The sequence below is a fragment of the Piliocolobus tephrosceles genome, chromosome 4 (assembly GCF_002776525.5).
Source record: "Piliocolobus tephrosceles isolate RC106 chromosome 4, ASM277652v3, whole genome shotgun sequence".
In the NCBI taxonomy this organism is placed as follows: domain Eukaryota; kingdom Metazoa; phylum Chordata; class Mammalia; order Primates; family Cercopithecidae; genus Piliocolobus; species Piliocolobus tephrosceles.
This window is the reverse complement of record NC_045437.1, coordinates 65,826,008-65,846,462: the sequence shown is the minus strand read 5'-3', so window position 1 is coordinate 65,846,462 and position 20,455 is coordinate 65,826,008. Positions and strand designations below refer to the sequence as shown.

Here is a 20,455-nt window from a genome sequence, read left to right as displayed (position 1 = left end):
TTCCTGCAGGCCTCTGGTCACATAGTTTGTCATCTGACCAGTACATAACCTTTTTCTATGTGTGTTTTTGTTTAAAGACACCTTATTTAATACAGTTAATTCGTCAACATTGAACTCACAACCAACAGCACTATAACTCATGCCTAAACAAAGCTTATCTGAAACACGTATTGGCACATCACAGCGTTCTTGGAACACTAGATAACATTTCAGCACAATGTTTGGGGACCATTTTAAACAGTGAAACTACCAAAAAGCAGCACAGAAATGCAAAAAATTGGCACTAAATAGAGCACAGAAAGTATGCTTGTTTACAGTATGAGAGCTGAAACAAGAAGGCAGAGCATTATCCTGCTTCCCCTCATTTAGAAATGTGTGTTACAGGACTCAAATTTTTTGGCATTCTCCACATGTCCCAAATGACCACAGAAGCACCATGGGTGTTGATTTAGGAGTCACAAACTTCAGTTAATAGGTGAATTCACGAAAGTTTTTTTTTATATATATACATAGCTTTTTCCTCCCGGTGTCTAATCCCGTATCCTGTCTGTCACTAGGAAAATACTGCTAAGGCAAGGGCAACAGCGAGCATGCAAGCGAGAGAGCGCGCGAGAGCTAGAGAGAATTATATATGGTGGCTTAGTGACATTCCTGGTATATTATAGATTAAATAGGATTCTGAGAATCCCTGTGAGTAGCTTGCAAATCTCTGGGAGTGGTTTTTGGCTATTTGTGTAGTTTTTTTCTCCAGAAAAATGTGTTCTAAATTTCTAATGACTGACTTTCAGATGTACTTTTGGAATACAACAGCTGGAGTAGTGGATTACTACCTTGGTTTGTTTTGTGGCAAATGCTGAATAGTTCCAACTACTGCTTTGAAAATAATAGTAATATTACATAACAAGTGTATTATTTGAAAAGATAAAATTTCAAGGGGCCGTTGACTGTCACATCAAAGCAGTATTTTGGGGTTTGAGAGGTATCACAGCTACAGCAGGTGTAGGGTACTACTAATCTAACAAATATTTCAGGTGCCTCATGTTTTCACCTTATTTGCTTGTTTAAATCACTTTATAGAAACTTCATGGGAAGACTTGCTTTGCAGTGTATCCAAAACTGCTGTTATTTCTCCATAGTATTTTCTAAAGATCTAGGATACTTTTATGTTATTCTGAACCATTTACCCCCTACCCTACCCCATATTATATATCTAATTGGTAATTTCAAAGTAAAGATACTTTTAAAGTGAAATTCCTAAAAAGCTATTTTTCTTTTCTCCTCCTCAAAATTATATGTTAGGGTTATGCTCTGCTTTCAGCCAGATATAATATGGGTGCATAGCCTGGTGAAGAATCTAGAAACCTGCCAAGTACCAGTGTACTTTGCTTTGGCCTCCCAAAGCTTTGCGCTTCTGATCCCATGCTTCAGTTGGAAGTGAGTGTCGGTTACGTCAGTTTGTGCCAAATTATGTGGTAGTTCTTGTTCAGTGCACAAATGGAGAGTAGGAAAAATCATTTAGCTGTTCACTTCCAAACTGATGTCAGGGTTTGAGATTAGGTTATTAGAGAAGAAAGAAAGACCTTTCACAGAACGTCAATCAAGGTTGAGGTAAAACATTTCACAAGCAATAAAAGAACTGATGGATGTTTGTATTTTTATATTACTGAACCATAAACGAAATGATTCTGCATAAAAATGAATGGAATTGATTTTATTTTTCTGTCTTATATGTGGAATTCATAAGTTAATTGTGGCCTGGTGTTGTTCAGAGGTTGGGGGTTTTTGGCATTTGAAAAGATTACACCATTTATATCATAGGAAATAGAATATTCCAACCACAATGTGGAGATCTACAAAATAAACTGGCATATTTCAGAAAAAAAAAAAATGGGCATGGGATGTTAAAGATCACATTTTAAGTTTACTACAGCATTTTCCAAAGGGAAATGGTACTAGGGCTTAAAGTTCAAGCTATTTTTGTGAAAGCATTTCAGTGTGTGAAACAGCAAAGGGAGTCAGCTTCTCATCATTTAGGTGTTGGTAGTTGGGTTTGTGGCAAATCTGTGCCATATGGCTACTGTCCTCTAGGAAGTGACGGCAGCACTGGGAGCTTTACCCATCCCTGGGGCAGCTGCCTTGGACTCCATTGCTTTGATCTTCTTCTGTTGCACAGCTGGGAAGAGCAAGGGGCTGGTTTTCAGTACCCTATAGGATAACATATGGGACCATTATGATTGTAGACTATACCTTCATTTTATATAAGCCTTCTTTGGAGAGTGCAAGTATTTTCACTTCCATGTTCCCATTCAAAAAAACAAGTTTGGACTCTTTCTTTAAAAATATATATATATGTATATATATTTTAGGGTTAAAAAAGACATTGTTATAGAAATTTAAACATGTAATATCTATATTTTATTTCTTGCAAAATATATTCTTTCTTTTTAGCAACAAGTTTCAAATAGGAAGTAGGAAAGATGAGTATAATTTGTGTAACTTACCTATTCTTAAGCACACATGCTTAATGTCCTTTCAAGTGTTGTTATTCTTAGAGTTTTATCTTTTTAGCTCAACTTCACTGTTTGCTCAGGTAACCTTTATATTCGAGTATAGTGGGACCAGTAAATTTGTTCATCCAGGCACTGTAAGATAAACACCTTGGAGGAGGATGCTTGGAAATGTGATCAGATTCTTAACAGTATCTCAAAAAACAGCAAATGTTTATTATGATGACAGCCCTACATAGTAGGAAAGTTTTCTGAATAATGAATAGAAAATCCAAAGATGTACGTGGATTCTTACTTTAGTTTTAGTCTCTATTGTGAATTGTCATTGGACTTCCTCATATACTCCTTTGCGTTTAGGGAAGCACAGTTGCATGTACAACTTTGGAAACAAAGTTGTTTATCACAGAGAAATGGGAAGATAATAAATTTTTTGCCCTACACATCCTAACAATCATGAGTGGTCAGTGGTAATTATATAGAGATGAATCCTATTAGCAAATGCAGGCTTCTTCTGTGTGTATTTTTGTTTGTTTTTCACAGGGTGCTTTGCCCATTCACATTCCAATCCCTGTCATGATACTTCTATTTATTGTTGTTATCACCATCAACAGCAACTGTAATCTGGCTCACAATTCCCAGGAGCCAGCTCACTCCTTAGTTACCAGGAGAAAACCCAAACCAGTTGTTCTTTTGTCTGTATAAAACTTCATTCTTCTCACATTGCAGTGACCCTGACCACATTTTGAAACTCCATAACCAGAATAGATATTAGATCTGTGTCTGAGATCTTATGTAGTACAGAGAATTCTCCCTGGTGGCTGAAAGGGTAATTGAGTGAATGAGAAAGTGACTATCAGGTTTGTGTTTGTGTGTATATTACTGGTTCCTAGATACTTGAGTGGTTTCTCATTTCTGCAGTTTCTTTCCTAATGTCTTTATTGACCTGGTGAGTGTGTGTTGGGAGGTAGTAAGAGGAGAGAGATTTAGGTTTCTTAGCTATCATTTGGCAAGAAAAGATTATGGAGGTCTTGGGTTAATTTTCCAGCTGTCATTATAACCAAATACAGAATCCACACTAGAAACCATTTCCTTCCTCACAATTGTGGGAGAGCATATGTAGAACATAGATTTATTTTCCAGGGATTCTTAAAAGTCTTTTCAACATATTTTTTCAAATAAAAGGAAATGAATGAAATAGATAAAACTTGTAATTGCAGGATATTTTTAAAGAAATGCAGTTTTAGGCCAAGCGTGGTGGCTCACACCTGTAATCCTAGCACTTTGGGAGGCCAAGGCGGACAGATCACAAGGTCAGCAGATCAAGACCATCCTGGCTAACGTGGTGAAACCCCGTCTCTACTAAAAATACAAAAACTTAGCCGGGCGTGGTGGCGGGCGCCTATAGTCCCAGCTACTCGGGAGGCTGAGGCAGGAGAATGGCGTGAACCAGGGTTGCAGTGAGCTGAGATCACGCCACTGTACTCCAGCCTGGACGACAAAGCAAGACTCCATCTCAAAAAGAAAAAAAGAAAAAAAAAAAGAAATGTAGTTTTATTAATAAAGTAGTTAGGTGTTAAAGTCCGTCTGGGTTAAAATCCTGGTTTTGCCACTTGTTAGCCCTGTGACCTTAGGCTGTTTATTTTCTCTATATTTTTTTAAGTTAATGTAAAATTAAGATATACAATGCCTTCCTTATAGCCATGCAACCTATAAACTCCATACATAAAATTTCAATAAAAATACATTTCAAGCACTCAGCATGGGGACTAGAACGTACGTACCTAGTGCACCAGGAATGCTCTTGCCTCAGGGCCTTTGCAGTTACTGTTCTCTGCCCACTTCTCAGGGAGGGAGGGCTCCCCTGCATACCCCATCTAAAATGTTTTCTCCTTAGTACTTACTAGGATGTAATACACATTTTAAATTTAGGTATTACTGTATTAGCACCTAATATACTATATACTTACTAACTTTTCTTGCCCTACTAACTTCAAGAAGTTCAGGAAAATTTTCTGTTTTATTCACTAGTCTGCCTCCACTGTCTAAAAACAGCCTCTGACATGGAGTTGGCAATCAATAATATTTATCAAATGAATGGCAATGCTCGGTAAATATTGTTATACCTCCTCTATTAAATTGAATATTTTTTGTAATTATCAGCATTGTTCGCTGGTTAATATGGGAAGTGCTTAAGAAGTTTATAATTTTAAAGTTATTATGCTCAAAGTATTAATTTGCTTACCAAAACCTGTTTCTGTAGTTAATAACTAGGTTAGATTATAGCTAGCTATACCCGAAACATCACAAATTCAAATTTAGTGGGCTCTAATGTAATGGAAATTTATATAGAGACATGTTGCTAGGAAGTTGTGAATCAAATTTGAGAACCAAATAATACTTAACATTTATTGAGTGCCTACTATAAACCACAAGAGACAGTGTAGCATAATAGGTAAGGCATAGCCTCCAAAATCTGGCCAGCTTAGTTACCTAACCTCTCTGAGCCTCAGTTTACTCAGCTGTACAAGGGGGATAATATTACTTCATATAAAGGTTCTTTCTCATAGAACTCAATAAATGTTAAGTGGGGGTGCTTTCTAAGCACTGTACATGAATTATGACATCCTTATGAAGTACAAGACGTGTACTTTAATCCTCATGACAACCTTATGAAATACAAACTTTTCTTATGCCCTTTAGTAAATTTTTTGAAATGGAGATAACTACATGTTACGTACATACTTTATAAGTCCAGATTCTCTTAAGGTAAGCTATAGCTTTGTAACTTTTTTTTTAATGGATAAGAAAGTTCTCAAAACATATTTTCTACTCTGTGAAAGTAAGGTTATGTTGAGCAAGTGAATTAATATTTTCTCTCCTGGATTCTGATGTTTCATTTGCTTTCCTGCTTCCCCTTTTCCTTATCGTTATTGGACTTTCTTTGGAGATGGAGTTCCAGCAGTTGGGAATGTAATATTCTGTTATGGATAAAGTAGATTAAAAGTTTAAATTAAAATACTCTCTTAAATGTTGTTACTTTCCCTTGTGTACAGTAGCAGTAGTATACTTTGATGAGTTGAGTTTCGTAGGCTTAACTTTTGTGGTAAAACTGAGTACTAACTAAGGGACTATTGAAATGTAAGCTTTGTGGCAGAAAGTACTATACTCACCAAGATCAAGAAGCTCACTTAATTAGACCATATAATAATCACATTTTGGACATTTTATACGTGACTGCGTGATACAGCCATGAATTAGATGTTTCAAGATGAGTTCTTTGAATAAAGTCCTACTAGAAGAATAAATTACAGGTGTGGGAAAATGGATTTTATGAAGAAAAGTGAATGTTATAGGAGTTGCCTAGCTTAGGGAATAAAAGAATGACTTAATTATATTTTTAAGGAGGAGGATGTTGATTTGTTTCCCATGTTTTAGGAGAAATACAGAATAGAACTTAGTGCAGAAAATGCAGACATACATATACCCGGTTTTCAAAACTACAAAATGCTGAAATGACTTTGGATGGAAAATATAAATACTCAGAAGAGAATAGACAGCTTTGATTAGTGGCCCTTACTTTTGTATGCATAAAAATCTTCTGGAATTGATAAAGTGTAGTTTCCTGGGTCCCCACCCAAGATTCTGATCTAGTGGGCCTTTAGTCAGGCCTAACAATTTGCACCGTTTACCGGGTACTCGCATGTGAGTCCAATTAGTGCAGATAGCCCTTGAAATAAATGTTGAAAATCTTTTTGAGTTTAATCAGTAGCCTGTCCAAGTCCAGGAGGTTGAACTAAGTAACTTCTCATGGTCCACTTCAACTATGTAGTACACACACGCACCCACACACACGTACATATTTTTCTATATCCCTTTGGAAGAGTTCCAAACTCTTGTAAAGAAACCAGTTTTTAGAAGAATAGTGAGGTTGGTTATGTTGTTCATCGCTCGTCATTGCAACTGTTTTTAAAGTCCTTTGTTAAACCACATAGAGCAATGGAAATTTTAATGTAATTAATACATAGATATCAGTAATTGAGCAAGGAGAAACTGAATCATAGTTTACATCTTTAACTTGAGATATGGTAAATAATCTGTAGGCAGTCTTTTGGCCCCTTTTCTCATAGAGGATTATAAGGGAACAAATAGTAAGTGTATCTCAGATGTGTTGACATATACTCTTGATGATAAGTGAACATTAAGTTACAAAAGCTAGCCTCTGCTTGCTGTGCTTTTCAGGTATCCGCTTTAATTCTGTTTCTGTGGATTTGTCTTTGTTTTTTCCTCCTAGGATGGAGCTATGACGTTGAAGAGAGGAAGGTTCCAAAACCCAAGTCCAAGTCTTATGGTGCAAACTTTTCTTGGAACAAAAGAACAAGAGTATCCACAAAATAGGTTGGCACTGACTATATCTGTGCTTGACTGTGAATAAAGTCAGCTGTGCAGTATTTATAGTCCATGTATAATACATTGCTTAATCTCCTAATAAATTTGACCTTTAAACTACAGATACATTTTGTGGTGTCTATTTTAAATGTTTTTTGATGTCTCAAATTGGGCATGTTTCAATTTCCTATATAGAGAGAAGATTTGAGGTGATCATACCTCTGGGAAATCTTGGTACTTAGAATCTATTAACAGGAATGCTTGAAATCAGCTGCAACATTGAAGTTTTATATTTGCTTTTTATAGCCATTCTCAAGTTAATATTGTTTATAAATCACTAGCCAACATTATTAAAATGTTGTCTTTGAAATGGTTTTATCATAGGTAGAGAAGTACACAATAACATTGCAGTCTTATAAACTTAAACCCCTATCTCATCATTATTAAAGTTCTCTTCTTTTAATTACTACTTTATAATTTACTAAGGTACTTTGAGCCTGAATGAATTGCATTTCATAGTAATCTCTGCCCAGAAATCAACACTTTCAGATCATGATGAGTTCAGGTGAAGATTCCATATTCTTAGGAATTAAGACTCAGAGAAAATAATCAGTTCATTCACAGGGATTTGTAATATTCACTGTTTTTTTTTTTTTTTTTTTGAAATATAAGTAGATATATGCTTTTATTGTTGTTAACCATTTAGGTCATACATTATGAGTTAAACGAACACATGCTTTATTTGGCTGTTCAAAAAACACTTCGTATACTAACCCTCATAATAACCCTATTAGCAGAAACTATTATTTTACCCATTTTGCAAAGAAAAGACAAAAATCAAGGCTGAAAATGATTAAATAGTCTGCTCAAGATCACACAGGTCATGCACTGTGGCTCATGCTTGTAATCCCAGCTATGCGGAAGACTGAGGTGGGAAAATCACTTGAAGCCAGGAGTTTGAGACCAGCTTGAGCAACATAGCAAGACTCCATCTCTGAAAATATATAAATAAATAATTTTAAAAATAAATTAGCCTGGCATAGTGGCATTCATGTGTAGTCAGCTACTCAGAAGGCTGAGGCAGGAGGATCACTTCACTTCAGGAGGTCAAGGCTAAAGTGAGCTATCATGCCACTGCACTCCAGCCTGAGCAACAGAGTAAGACCCTATATCTTAAAGTTATGCAAGTCCTAAGTGCCAAATCTGGGGCTTGAACTTATGTCTGTCTGTCTGCAAAACTCATACTCTATTTTTAGTTATGAAAATAATTAAAAATAGCTAATGGAGTTAATGTCAGATGATTTCTTAGGGTTTTTTTTTTTTTTTTTTTTTTTGAGACGGAATCTTGCTCTGTCGCCCAGGCTGGAGTGCAGTGGCGCATTCTCTGTTCACTGCAAGCTCCACCGCCTCCCAGGTTCACCCCATTCTACTGCCTCAGCCTCTCTAAAAGCTGGGACTACAGGCACCCGCCACCATGCCCAGCTATTTTTTTGTATTTTTAGTAGAGACGGGGTTTCACCGTGTTAGCCAGGATGGTTTCGATCTCCTGACCTTGTGATCCACCCGCCTCGGCCTCCCAAAGTGCTGAGATTACAGGCGTGAGCCACCGCGCCCAGTCGATTTCTTAGTATTTTTAATGTTACTTGATGTTTCCAAAGTTATAAACTAAATATATATTTTCTTACAACTGCATTTCAGAAAACAATAGCACATTGACACAGTTTTGGAGAGCATATTGGCAGCCTTTTTTCAAACTGTTAACTTCATATTCCATTTAATTTGAAAAGGGATATACAGAGGTATAGCCTGTGGGATATACAGAGGTAAATGTCCAAAGATGTTTATTGTAAAGTTGTTTCTAGTAGCTAAAATGTCAAAACAATCTAAACATCTATTAAAGGGGGAATCGAGTTCAAGAGTATGATACAGCTATTTAAAACAACAAAAAAAGTATATTAGCTTTTTGGAATGAAGTTCAAGGTATATTGCTAAGTGAAAAACACCAAGAATAGTAGATAACGTGGGGGTGAGGTGAGGCAGCAGATGCTTACATATATGTACCTGGAATATTTTAGAGTAGATATATAAGAAATTCTTAATGGTGACTTTAATGGATACCATTGGTTGTAGGCAAGGGGGAGGTCTTTTACATTTATTTCAGCTTTTAATACACTGGCTAAATTATTACCGTACAGCTGTATGGTAATATATATTTTTATAATTGTATACATACACAAAACCCACAACATTTCATATGTTGGCCATCTTAAGCCTTACTTGACTAATATATGTTTTAATAATTACTATTTTACAATTTTATTTCAGATGAAAGGTAAACTTTAAGAAATAAAGTAAACCTGTTAAGAAGTTACCCAGTTTTACTGGACCCTTTCCTTACACAATATACAAAAATTAACTCAAGATCGATCAAAGATTTAAACGTAAAACCCAAAACAATAAAAACCTTAGGCAATACCACTCAGGACACAGGCAGGGGCAAAGATTTCATGACAAAAACGCCAAAAACAATTACGACTAAAGCAAAAATTGACAAATGGGATCCAACAGCTTCTGCACAGCAAAATAAACTATCATCAGAGTAAACAGACACCCTACAGAATGGGAGAAAAATTTTTCAATTTATCCATCTGACAAAGGACTAATATCCAGAGTCTACAAGGAAGTTAAATTTATAAGGAAAACCCCCATTAAAAAGTGGGCAAAGGACATGAAAAGACACTTCTCAAAAGAAGACACACATGCAGCCAACAAACATGAAAAAAAGGTCAGCATCACTGATGATTAGAGAAATGCAAATCAAAATCACAGTGAGATACTATTTCATGCCAGTCAGAATGGCTACTATTAAAAAGTCAAAAAACAACAGATGCTGGTAAGGTTGTGGAGAAAAATGAATGCTTTCACATTCTTGGTAGGAGTTTAATTAGTTCAACCATTGTGCAAGACAGAGTAATGATTCCTCAAAGACCTAGAGGCAGAAATCCCATTTGACCCACAAATCCCATTACTGGGCATATACCCAAAGGAATATAAATCATTTTATTATAAAGATACATGCATGTGTGTGTTCATTACAGCACTATTCACAATAGCAAAGACATGGAATCAACCTAAATGTCCATCAATGATAGACTGGATAAAGAAAATGTACATATACACCATGGCATACTATGCAACCATAAAAAAGAATGAGATCATGTCCTTTGCAGAGCCATGGATGGAGTCGGAAGCCATTGTCCTCAGCAAACTAACAAAGGAACAGAAAACCAAACACTGCATGTTGTAACTTATAAGTGGGAGCTGATAGATGAGAACACATGGACACATGGCAGGGAACAACACACACTGGGTCCTATTGGTGATGGTGGGGGAAGGAGAGCATCAGAAAGAAGAGCTAATGGATGCTGGGCAAAATACGTAGGTGATGGGATGATCTGCAGAAACCACCAGGGCACACATGTACCTATGTAACAAACCTGCACATCCTTCACATTTATCCCTGAACTTAAAAGTTGAAGGAAAAAAAAATCATCCCAAAGCCAAAAGTAAATAAAATACTGTCTTCAACTAGTGCTCTTAACATAACTTCCGGCCAGGCACGGTGGCTCATGCCTGTAATCCCAGCACTTTGGAAGGTTGAGGTGGGAGGATCACTTGAGCCCAGGAATTCAAGATAAGCCTGGGCAACACAGTGGGACCCTGTCTCAAAAAAAAAAAAAAAAAAAAAACTCAGTTTTGGAAAATCAACAAATACCTAGAAATAAAACAACATGCTCCTGAACACCCAATGAATAACAGAAATTAAGAGGGGAATTTACCTTCCGCCAGACACAATGGCTCACACCTGTAATCCCAGCACTTTGGGAAGCCAAGGCAGGAGTATTGCTTGAGCTCAGGAGTTCGAGACCAGTCTGAGCAACATGGCAACAGAGCATATCAGGCCAATATGGCTGATATGGGCATACATCCAACTCTACAAAAAATAAAATTAGCCAGGCCTGGTGGTGTGTGCCTATGGTCCCAGCTATTCAGGTGGCTGAGTTGGGAGGATTACTTGAGCCCAGGAGGTTGAGGCTACAGTGAGCCATATTCATGTCACTGTACTCCAGCCTGGGTGACAGAGCAAGACCCTGTCTCAAATATATATATATATATATATATATATATATATTCAAATGAAATTGGACATAAACAAACCATGCAGCAAAAAGCAGTTCTAAGAGGGAAGGTTATAGCAATAAATGCCTACATCAAAAAAGAAGAAAGATCTCAATTAATGACACCTCAGGAAAGTATAAAAAGAAGAACAAATTAGACTCAAAGTTGGTAGAAGGAGAAAATAATAAAAATCAGAACAGAAATTAAGTAGATACTACAAAAACAATAGAAAAGATAGTATTTATAAACCCTTAGCTGGACTAAGAAAAAAAGAAGACTCAAAGGGGAGATATTACAATTGATATCACAGAAATTCAAAGGATCATAAAAGACCACTGTGAATAATTATACACTAACAAATTGGATAACCTAGAAGAAGTAAATCAATTCCTAGACACATACAACATATCAAGGCTGAACAGTAAAGAAAAAAAAAATGTCAACAAATCAATAATGAGTATGAAAATTGATCTCCCATCAAAGAAAATCCAAGTAACTGATGGCTTCCCTACTGAGTTCTACTAAGCATTTAAAGAATTAATATAAATCCTCAAACTCTTCCCGAAAACTGAATAGGAGGGAGTACTTCCCAACTCAGTTTACAAGGCCAGCATTACCCTGATATCAAGCCAGGCAAAGACACTATAAGAAAAGAAAATTGGCCGGGCGCAGTGGCTTAAGCCTGTAATCCCAGCACTTTGGGAGGCTGAGACGGGCGGATCACGAGGTCAGGAGATCGAGACCATCCTGGCTAACATGGTGAAACCCCGTCTCTACTAAAAAATACAAAAAACTAGCTGGGCGAGGTGGCGGGCACCTGTAGTCCCAGCTACTCGGAAGACTGAGGCAGCAGAATGGCGTAAACCTGGGAGGCAGAGCTTGCAGTGAGCTGAGATCCAGCCACTGTACTCCAGCGCGGGCGACAGAGCAAGACTCTGTCTCAAAAAAAAAAAAAAAAAAAAAAGAAAGAAAGAAAAGAAAATTACAGGCCAGTTTCCCTGATGAACACAGATGTAAAAATTCTGAACAAAGTACTTACAAACAAATTCAATAACACATTTAAAGGATCATAAATCATGATCAAGTGGGATTTATCCCTGGGATGCAAGGATGGTTCAACATATGTAAATCTAAAAATGTGATATACCACAGTAACAGAATGAAAGACAAAAACCATATGATCATCTCCACAGGTGTCAAAAAAAAATTGACAAAGTTTAACATCAGTTCAAGATAAAAGCTCTCAACAAATTAGGTATGGAAGGAATGTACCTCAACATAATAAAGGCCATACATGAGAAGCTCACAGCTAACATACTCAACAGGGAGAAGTTGAAAGCTTTTTTCCTGAGATCAGGAACAAGACAAGGATGTTCACCCTTGCCACTTCTATTAAACATAGTATTAGAAGTTGTAGCCAGATCAGTTAGGCAAGAGAAAAATTATAACATCCAAATTGGAAAGGAAGAAGCTAAAGTGTCCTTATTTTTTTTGCAGACTCACTCCACACCTCCCGCCCCCAATCGCTCTGTCTCTACACACACACACACACACACACACACACACACAGTCATGTGTTGCTTAATGACAGGGATATGTTCTGAAAAATGGGTCGCCATTAGGCAATTTTATCTTTGAACATCATAGTGTGTGCTTACACAAACCTAGAGAGTATATAGCCTACTACATACCTAGGCTATATAGTATAGCCTATTGCTCCTAGGCTACAAACCTGTACAGCATGGTACTGTATAGAATACAGTAGGCAATTGTAAACCAATGGGAGGTATTTGTGTATCTAAACATATCTACACATAGAAAAGATACAGTAAAAATATAGTATAAAAGATAAAAGTTGGTATACCTATATAGGGCACTTAAGCATGAATGGAGCTTGTAGGACTGGAAGTTGCTCTGGGTGTCAATGAATGGTGAATGATTGTAAAGGTCTAGGACATTACTGTATACTGCCATATACTACTGCAAGCTTTATAGGCAGTGTGCACTTAACCTACACTAAATTTTTTAGAACATGTTTTTCCTTCAACAAGCTTTTGTTTATGGCAACTTTATAAACCTTAATTTTTTAAATGTTTTGACTTATAGCATTTAGCTGAAATCAGTTCATTGTACAATGCTACAAAAATATTTTCTTTCATATATTCTTGTGTCATAAGCTTTTACTTTTAAAATGTTATTTTTACTTTACTTTTTAAACTGTTAAAATCAAAGACACAGACACACAATTAACTTAGGCCAGCACAGGGTCAGGATCATCAATCATCACTATCTTCCACCTCTACATTTTGTCCCTGGAAGGTCTTCAAGGGTAATAATAAATGGGCTGTCGTTTCCTGTTATGCCTTCTTCTGGAATACCTCCTGAAGCACCTACTTGAGGCTATTTTACCGCTAATTTCTTTTTAATAAATAGGAGTACACTCTAAAATAATAGAGTAAATACAAAATCCACTAACATAGTTATCATCAAGTATTATGTACTATCCCTAATTGTGAGATATATATTATATGTATATATATACACACAAATATATATATATATATATTTATGTTTTTTTTTTCTTTTGAGAGGGAGTCTCACTCTGTTGCCCAGGCTGGAGTTCAATGGCACAGTCTTGGCTCACTGCAACCTCCGCCTCCCAGGCTTAAGCAATTCTCCTGCCTCAGTCCCTCAGGTAGCTGGAATTACAGGCATGCACCACCACGCCCAGCTAATTTCTGTATTTTTTAGTAGAGATGGGGTTTCACCATGTTGGCCAGGCTGGTCTCAAACTCCTGACCTTAGGTGATATGCCCGCCTTGGTCACCCAAAGTGCTGGAATTACAGGCGTGAGCCACCGTGCCCACCCACGTGTTGTATTTTTATACGACTAGTAGCTCAGTAGGTTTGTTTATACCAGCATTAACACAAACATGTGGGTAATGTGTTGTATTATTATAACTATAGCATAACTAGGCAATAGGAATTTTTCAACTCTGTTATAATCTTACAGGATCACTGTTGTGTATGTGGTTCATCATTGCCCCAAACATTATATGTGGCACATGACTCTGTGTGTGTACACATGCATAAGACTTGACCAAAAATAGAATACATGGATTCAGTAAAGTTACAGAATTCAAAATTAACATTCAAAAACTGGTAGTATTTTCAACACTAACAATAAACTATTCGAAAAAGAAATCAGGAGAATAATCACATGTAAGCCATAAAAATTATAAAATATAAGGAGTAAATTTAATAGAGGAGATGAAAGGTCTGTACACTGAAAAGTATAAAACATTGATAAAAGACACTGAAGGTGACACAAATAAATGGAAAGATATGCGGTGTTCATGGTTAAGAAAAATTTTACAAATTGCCTGAAAAGGAATTAAAAGTAAGGATCTTAAGGAAACTTAGCAAGGTATAGGAGGGTACAGATAAACGATTCACAGAAATCTGGAAAATAATTCATGACCTGAATGAAGAATTTAACAAAGTGATAGATATCATTAAAAAGAACCCAACAGAGGGGGTGGAGCAAGATGGCCGAATAGGAACAGCTCCAGTCTCCAACTCCCAGCGCGAGCGACACAGAAGACCAGTGATTTCTGCATTTTCAACTGAGGTACTGGGGTCATCTCACTAGGGAGTGCCGGACAATGGGTGCGGGTCAGCTATTGCAGCCTGACCAGCGAGAGCTGAAGCAGGGCAAGGCATCACCTCACCTGGGAAGCACAAGGGGGAAGGGAATCCCTTTTCCTAGCCAGGGGAACTGAGACACACAACACCTGGAATATCGTGTAACTCCCACCCCAATACTGCGCTTTAAGCAAACGGGCACACCAGGAGATTATATCCCACACCTGGCCGGGAAGGTCCCACGGCCACAGAGCCTCCCTCATTGCTAGCACAGCAGTCTGCGATCTAACCACAAGGCAGCAGCGAAGCTGGGGGAGGGACGTCCACCATTGCTGGGGCTTAAGTAGGTAAACAAAGCTGCTGGGAAGCTCGAACTGGGTGGAGCTCACAGCAGCTCAAGGAAACCTGCCTGTCTCTGTAGACTCCACCTCTGGGGACAGGGCACAGCTAAACAACAACAACAAAAAAAGCAGCAGAAACCTCTGCAGACGCAAACGACTCTGTCTGACAGCTTTGAAGAGAGCAGTGGATCTCCCCACACGGAGGTTGAGATCTGAGAAGGGGCAGGCTGCCTGCTCAAGTGGGTCCCTGACCCTGAGTAGCCTAACTGGGAAACATCCCCCACTAGGGGCAGTCTGACACCCCACACCTCACAGGGTGGAGTACACCCCTGAGAGGAAGCTTCCAAAGTAAGAATCAGACAGGTACACTCGCTGTTCAGCAATATTCTATCTTCTGCAACCTCTGCTGCTGATACCCAGGCAAACAGGGTCTGGAGTGGACCTCAAGCAATCTCCAACCGACCTACAGCTGAGGGTCCTGACTGTTAGAAGGAAAACTATCAAACAGGAAGGACACCTATACCAAAACCCCATCAGTATGTCACCATCATCAAAGACCAGAGGCAGATAAAACCACAAAGATGGGGGAAAAGCAGGGCAGAAAAGCTGGAATTTCAAAAATAAGAGCACATCTCCCCCTGCAAAGGAGTGCAGCTCATCGCCAACAACGGATCGAAGCTGGTCAGAGAATGACTTTGACGAGATGAGAGAAGAAGGCTTCAGTCCATCAAACCTCTCAGAGCTAAAGGAGGAATTACGTACCCAGTGCAAAGAAACTAAAAATCTTGAAAAAAGAGTGGAAAAATTGACAGCTAGAATAATTAATGCAGAGAAGGTCATAAACGAAATGACAGAGATGAAAACCATGACATGAGAAATACGTGACAAAGGCACAAGCTTCAGTAACCGACTCGATCAACTGGAAGAAAGAGTATCAGCGATGGAGGATCAAATGAATGAAATGAAGCGAGAAGAGAAACCAAAAGAAAAAAGAAGAAAAAGAAATGAACAAAGCCTGCAAGAAGTATGGGATTATGTCAAAAGACCAAATCTACGTCTGATTGGGGTGCCTGAAAGTGAGGGGGAAAATGGAACCAAATTGGAAAACACTCTTCAGGATATCATCCAGGAGAACTTCCCCAACCTAGTAGGGCAGGCCAACATTCAAATTCAGGAAATACAGAGAACGCCACAAAGATACTCCTCCAGAAGAGCAACTCCAAGACACATAATTGCCAGATTCACCAAAGTTGAAATGAAGGAAAAAATCTTAAGGGCAGCCAGAGAGAAAGGTCAGGTTACCCACAAAGGGAAGCCCATCAGACTGACAGCAGATCTCTCGGCAGAAACTCTACAAGCCAGAAGAGAGTGGGGGCCAATATTCAATGTTCTTAAAGAAAAGGATTTTAAACCCAGAATTTCATATCCAGCCAAACTAAGTTTCATAAGTGAAGGAGAAATAAAATTCTTTACAGATAAGCAAATGCTTAGAGATTTTGTCACCACCAGGCCTGCCTTACAAGAGACCTTGAAGGAAGCCCTAAACATGGAAAGGAACAACCGGTACCAGCCATTGCAAAAATATGCCAAAATGTAAAGACCATCGAGGCTAGGAAGAAACTGCATCAACTAATGAGCAAAATAACCAGTTAATATCATAATGGCAGGATCAAGTTCACACATAACAATATTAACCTTAAATGTAAATGGACTAAATGATCCAATTAAAAGACACAGACTGGCAAACTGGATAAAGAGTCAAGACCCATCAGTCTGCTGTCTTCAGGAGACCCATCTCACATGCAGAGACATACATAGGCTCAAAATAAAGGGACGGAGGAAGATCTACCAAGCAAATGGAGAACAAAAAAAAGCAGGGGTTGCAATCCTAGTCTCTGATAAAACAGACTTTAAACCATCAAAGATCAAAAGAGACAAAGAAGGCCATTACATAATGGTAAAGGGATCAATTCAACAGGAAGAGCTAACTATCCTAAATATATATGCACCCAATACAGGAGCACCCAGATTCATAAAGCAAGTCCTTAGAGACTTACAAAGAGACTTAGACTCCCATACAATAATAATGGGAGACTTCAACACTCCACTGTCAACATTAGACAGATCAACGAGACAGAAAGTTAACAAGGATATCCAGGAATTGAACTCATCGCTGCACCAAGCAGACCTAATAGACATCTATAGAACTTTCCACCCCAAATCAACAGAATATAATTCTTCTCAGCACCACATCGCACTTATTCCAAAATTGACCACATAATTGGAAGTAAAGCACTCCTCAGCAAATGTAAAAGAACAGAAATTATAACAAACTGTCTCTCAGACCACAGTGCAATCAAACTAGAACTCAGGACTAAGAAACGCAATCAAAACCGCTCAACTACATGGAAACTGAACAACCTGCTCCTGAATGACTACTGGGTACATAACGAAATGAAGGCAGAAATAAAGATGTTCTTTGAATCCAATGAGAACAAAGATACAACATACCAGAATCTCTGGGACACATTTAAAGCGGTGTGTAGAGGGAAATTTATAGCACCAAATGCCCACAAGAGAAAGCTGGAAGATCTAAAATTGACACTCTAACATCAAAATTAAAAGAACTAGGAAGGCAAGAACAAACACATTCAAAAGCTAGCAGAAGGCAAGAAATAACTAAGATCAGAGCAGAACTGAAGGAGATAGAGACACAAAAAACCCTCCAAAAAATCAATGAATCCAGGAGTTGGTTTTTTGAAAAGATCAACAAAATTGACAGACCCCTAGCAAGACTAATAAAGAAGAAAAGAGAGAAGAAAAAAATAGATGCAATAAAAAATGATAAAGGGGATATCACCACCGACCCCACAGAAATACAAACTACCATCAGAGAATACTATAAACACCTCTACGCAAATAAACTAGAAAATCTAGAAGAAATGGATAATTTCCTGGACACTTACACTTCTCCAAGACTAAACCAGGGAGAAGTTGAATCCCTAAATAGACCAATAGCAGGCTCTGAAATTGAGGCAATAATTAATAGCCTACCAACCAAAAAAAGTCCAGGACCAAATGGACTCCCAGCCGAATTCTACCAGAGGTACAAGGAGGAGCTGGTACCATTCCTTCTGAAACTATTCCAATCAATAGAAAAAGAGGGAATCCTCCCTCACTCATTTTATGAGGCCAACATCATCCTGATACCAAAGCCTGGCAGAGACACAACAAAAAAAGAGAATTTTAGACCAATATCCCTGATGAACATCGATGCAAAAATCCTCAATAAAATACTGGCAAACCGGATTCAGCAGTACATCAAAAAGCTTATCCACCATGATCAAGTGGGCTTCATCCCTGGGATGCAAGGCTGGTTCAACATTCGCAAATCATTAAACATAATCCAGCATATAAACAGAACCAAAGACAAGAACCACATGATTATCTCAATAGATGCAGAAAAGGCTTTTGACAAAATTCAACAGCCCTTCACGCTAAAAATGCTCAATAAATTCAGTATTGATGGAACGTACCTCAAAATAATAAGAGCTATTTATGACAAACCCACAGCCAATATCATACTGAATGGGCAAAAACTGGAAAAATTCCCTTTGAAATCTGGCACAAGACAGGGATGCCCTCTCTCACCGCTCCTATTCAACATAGTGTTGGAAGTTCTGGCTAGGGCAATCAGGCAAGAGAAAGAAATAAAGGGTATTCAGTTAGGAAAAGAAGAAGTCAAATTGTCCTTGTTTGCAGATGACATGATTGTATATTTAGAAAACCCCATTGTCTCAGCCCAAAATCTCCTTAAGCTGTTAAGCAATTTCAGCAAAGTCTCAGGATACAAAATTAATGTGCAAAAATCACAAGCATTCCTATACACCAGTAACAGACAAACAGAGAGCCAAATCATGAATGAACTTCCATTCACAATTGCTTCAAAGAGAATAAAATACCTAGGAATCCAGCTTACAAGGGATGTAAAGGACCTCTTCAAGGAGAACTACAAACCACTGTTCAGTGAAATAAAAGAGGACACTAACAAATGGAAGAGCATACCATGCTCATGGATAGGAAGAATCAATATCGTGAAAATGGCCATACTGCCCAAGGTTATTTATAGATTCAATGCCATCCCCATCAAGCTACCAATGACTTTCTTCACAGAATTGGAAAAATCTACTTTAAACTTCATATGGAACCAAAAAAGAGCCCGCATTGCCAAGACAATCCTAAGTCAAAAGAACAAAGCTAGAGGCATCACGCTACCTGACATCAAACTATACTACAAGGCTACAGTAACCAAAACAGCATGGTACTGGTACCAAAACAGAGATATAGACCAATGGAACAGAACACAGCCCTCAGAAATAATACCACACATCTACAGCCATCTGATCTTTGACAAACCTGACAAAAACAAGAAATGGGGAAAGGATTCCCTATTTAATAAATGGTGCTGGGAAAATTGGCTAGCCATAAGTAGAAAGCTGAAACTGGATCCTTTCCTTACTCCTTATACGAAAATTAATTCAAGATGGATTAGAGACTTAAATGTTAGACCTAATACCATAAAAACCCTAGAAGAAAACCTAGGTAGTACCATTCAGGACATAGGCATGGGCAAGGACTTCATGTCTAAAACACCAAAAGCAATGGCAACAAAAGCCAAAATTGACAAATGGGATCTAATTAAACTAAAGAGCTTCTGCACAGCAAAAGAAACTACCATCAGAGTGAACAGGTAACCTACAGAATGGGAGAAAATTTTTGCAATCTACTCATCTGACAAAAGGGCTGATATCCAGAACCTACAAAGAACTCAAACAAATTTACAAGAAAAAAACAAACAACCCCATCAAAAAGTGGGCAAAGGATATGAACAGACATTTCTCAAAAGAAGACATTCATACAGCCAACAGACACATGAAAAAATGCTCATCATCACTTGCCATCAGAGAAATGCAAATCAAAACCACAATGATATACCATCTCACACCAGTTAGAATGGCAATCATTAAAAAGTCAGGAAACAACAGGTGCTGGAGAGGACGTGGAGAAAACGGAACACTTTTACACTGTTGGTGGGATTGTAAACTAGTTCAACCATTATGGAAAGTAGTATGGCAATTCCTCAAGGATCTAGATCTAGATGGACCATATGACCCAGCCATCCCAATACTGGGTATATACCCAAAGGATTATAAATCATGCTGCTATAAAGACACATGCACACGTATGTTTATTGCGGCACTATTCACAATAGCAAAGACTTGGAATCAATCCAAATGTCCATCAGTGACAGACTGGATTAAGAAAATGTGGCACATATACACCATGGAATACTATGCAGCCATAAAAAAGGATGAGTTTGCATCCTTTGTAGGGACA

General features: G+C 38.0%; 1 protein-coding gene across 4 annotated transcripts in view; it reads left to right on the top strand.

The window, feature by feature from the left end:
- Window positions 1-7,017, top strand: part of NDUFS4 (NADH:ubiquinone oxidoreductase subunit S4) — a 116,048-nt gene extending 109,031 nt beyond the window's left edge. Inside the window, exon 4 of one of the 4 annotated variants that reach the window (XM_023210554.2) lies at window positions 6,799-7,017. In XM_023210554.2, coding sequence (XP_023066322.1) covers window positions 6,799-6,811 — 13 coding nt within the window. In that variant the 3' untranslated portion in view covers window positions 6,812-7,017. The remainder of the gene's footprint in view (window positions 1-6,798) is intronic. The other 3 variants (XM_023210551.2, XM_023210552.1, XM_023210553.1) reach the window with 3 other exon arrangements.
- The last annotated feature ends 13,438 nt before the right edge of the window (window positions 7,018-20,455 follow it).